Below are 1,687 nucleotides of genomic sequence, written 5' to 3' on the forward strand. Positions count from 1 at the left end.
GTTGGATTGCCTAATAAAAAAAAAAAAAACTGCATCTCCTTTCAGAATCCATGAATGTACAAAATACTGTTGTAGGGAGTTTGGATTGGGTGTCCACCCATGTTGCATTCATGAAGCCATGGTCCTCACTCTGAGCTCTGGGTGGCAGCAAGGAATGGCAGCTGTTGCTGAAGTGTGCTACAGAGACCATCAACAGGCCCAGGTCTAACGGTGTCCCAGGTCAGCGAGCTATCGGCAACAACACCAAGGTATTGGTACAAGGAGACCTGTGAGATGGTCTCCTCTGACTTGATCATTCAAGACCAGGTGGTTGTGATCACCCCAAATGTTTGTATCTCCCAGTAAACCTGATCTGTATCTCAACCGTGTTAAACCTAAGCTGTCATTATCACCTGAGAATAGAATGATGTAGTTTTAGTGTTATAGCTTCTACACTCAGTGTCCTTCAACAGATGAAAGTGAGATCAACCATTAGTGTCAAACTCTGCACATACATCACTCTGCACAGGGAAGCTCAAACATCACAGCCAAGGTACAATTAGAAAAATCCCTACAGAAATCCCTAAATATGCTTACGATTTCCTTATGGGCCATTATGCAAAGGGAATGTTTTCCCTTCATACTTCTGTACACTAATAATTTTGTACTTTTATTCAAGTACAATGTTGAAGGATGGTAGTGCTTGTATTATATAAAAAATATCAGTACTTTTACCTGTCATGCATGATTTATGTTGGTACATAACACTTCACTTGCATGACTGCTGCTATATGATTTGTGATGGACCACTGGATGGAGCTCTCTGCAAATACAACACCACCTGTTGATTTTCTGATATGAGGTCTGTCAACCACTGTGATGCTCCTCTGTTTTTATGTTTAGCCTGCAATTTTGTTGTTGGTCTTCTTCAGTGATATCTCATTGAGCATTCGAAATTTTGGACACGTCTGCTAACGTCTTAAACAGTTTGAAGCTGGACCACAGTCAGGAAATCTGCAGTTTCTGTGGGAGGGTAGATGGCTCTGCCTCGTCTACGTTCACTACAATAGTGACTCACAACATGGAACAGGATGTGAGTATGTGTGTGTGTGTGTGTGTGTGTGTGTGTCGAAGTTCATGAGCGCACACAAGTGTGTGCACAATCTTGCACAGTAAGCAAAAAAGGTGATGGGTGGAAAAGAAAAAGTGGGTTAAATGCAGCAGTCGCGCAGCTACATGAAAGAAAATCAAGTTTGTGTGTCTCTCTCTCTCTCTCTCTCTCTCTCTCTCTCTCTCTCTCTCTCTTGCTCGCTCTCTGCCGTACCAACACCTTCCTGCTCTGCTCTCTTCTTTTCGGCCACCACTGGATGATTACAGATAGGATTTACCTTTTCTTTTCTTTTTATTCTCCATCTAGACATGTGGTTTGTTACTACATATGTTTCCCTCCGTCATTTCTTCCTTTCATATAGATGAAGTGGTGTGAAACCCTTTTCAGTCGGGATAGTTGACTGATGTCGGAGGCGGGACGCCGGGCAGGCCGTAGATGATCACAGCTTGACTTTTGTTTCCATACTGCTGGTGGTCGTTTAAAGGATGGACTCCGTCTCTCAGAACCTGCGAGGTAAGATGAGCCTTCACAGCAACATCAATGCACTAGATACATATATATTTTTATATATATATATATATATATATATATATATAT

The 1,687-nt window shown here is 42.1% G+C and overlaps 1 protein-coding gene across 1 annotated transcript in view; it reads left to right on the plus strand.

The window, feature by feature from the left end:
- The first annotated feature begins 1,307 nt into the window (after positions 1-1,307).
- The window catches only part of carmil2 (capping protein regulator and myosin 1 linker 2), a 78,741-nt gene continuing 78,361 nt past the window's right edge, over positions 1,308-1,687 (plus strand). Inside the window, 1 exon segment of the mRNA XM_032523383.1 lies at positions 1,308-1,603. Within this exon segment, the coding sequence (XP_032379274.1) occupies positions 1,576-1,603 (28 nt within the window). The 5' untranslated portion in view covers positions 1,308-1,575.

This window comes from Etheostoma spectabile, chromosome 8 (genome assembly GCF_008692095.1).
Source record: "Etheostoma spectabile isolate EspeVRDwgs_2016 chromosome 8, UIUC_Espe_1.0, whole genome shotgun sequence".
Taxonomy (NCBI): Eukaryota; Metazoa; Chordata; class Actinopteri; order Perciformes; family Percidae; genus Etheostoma; species Etheostoma spectabile.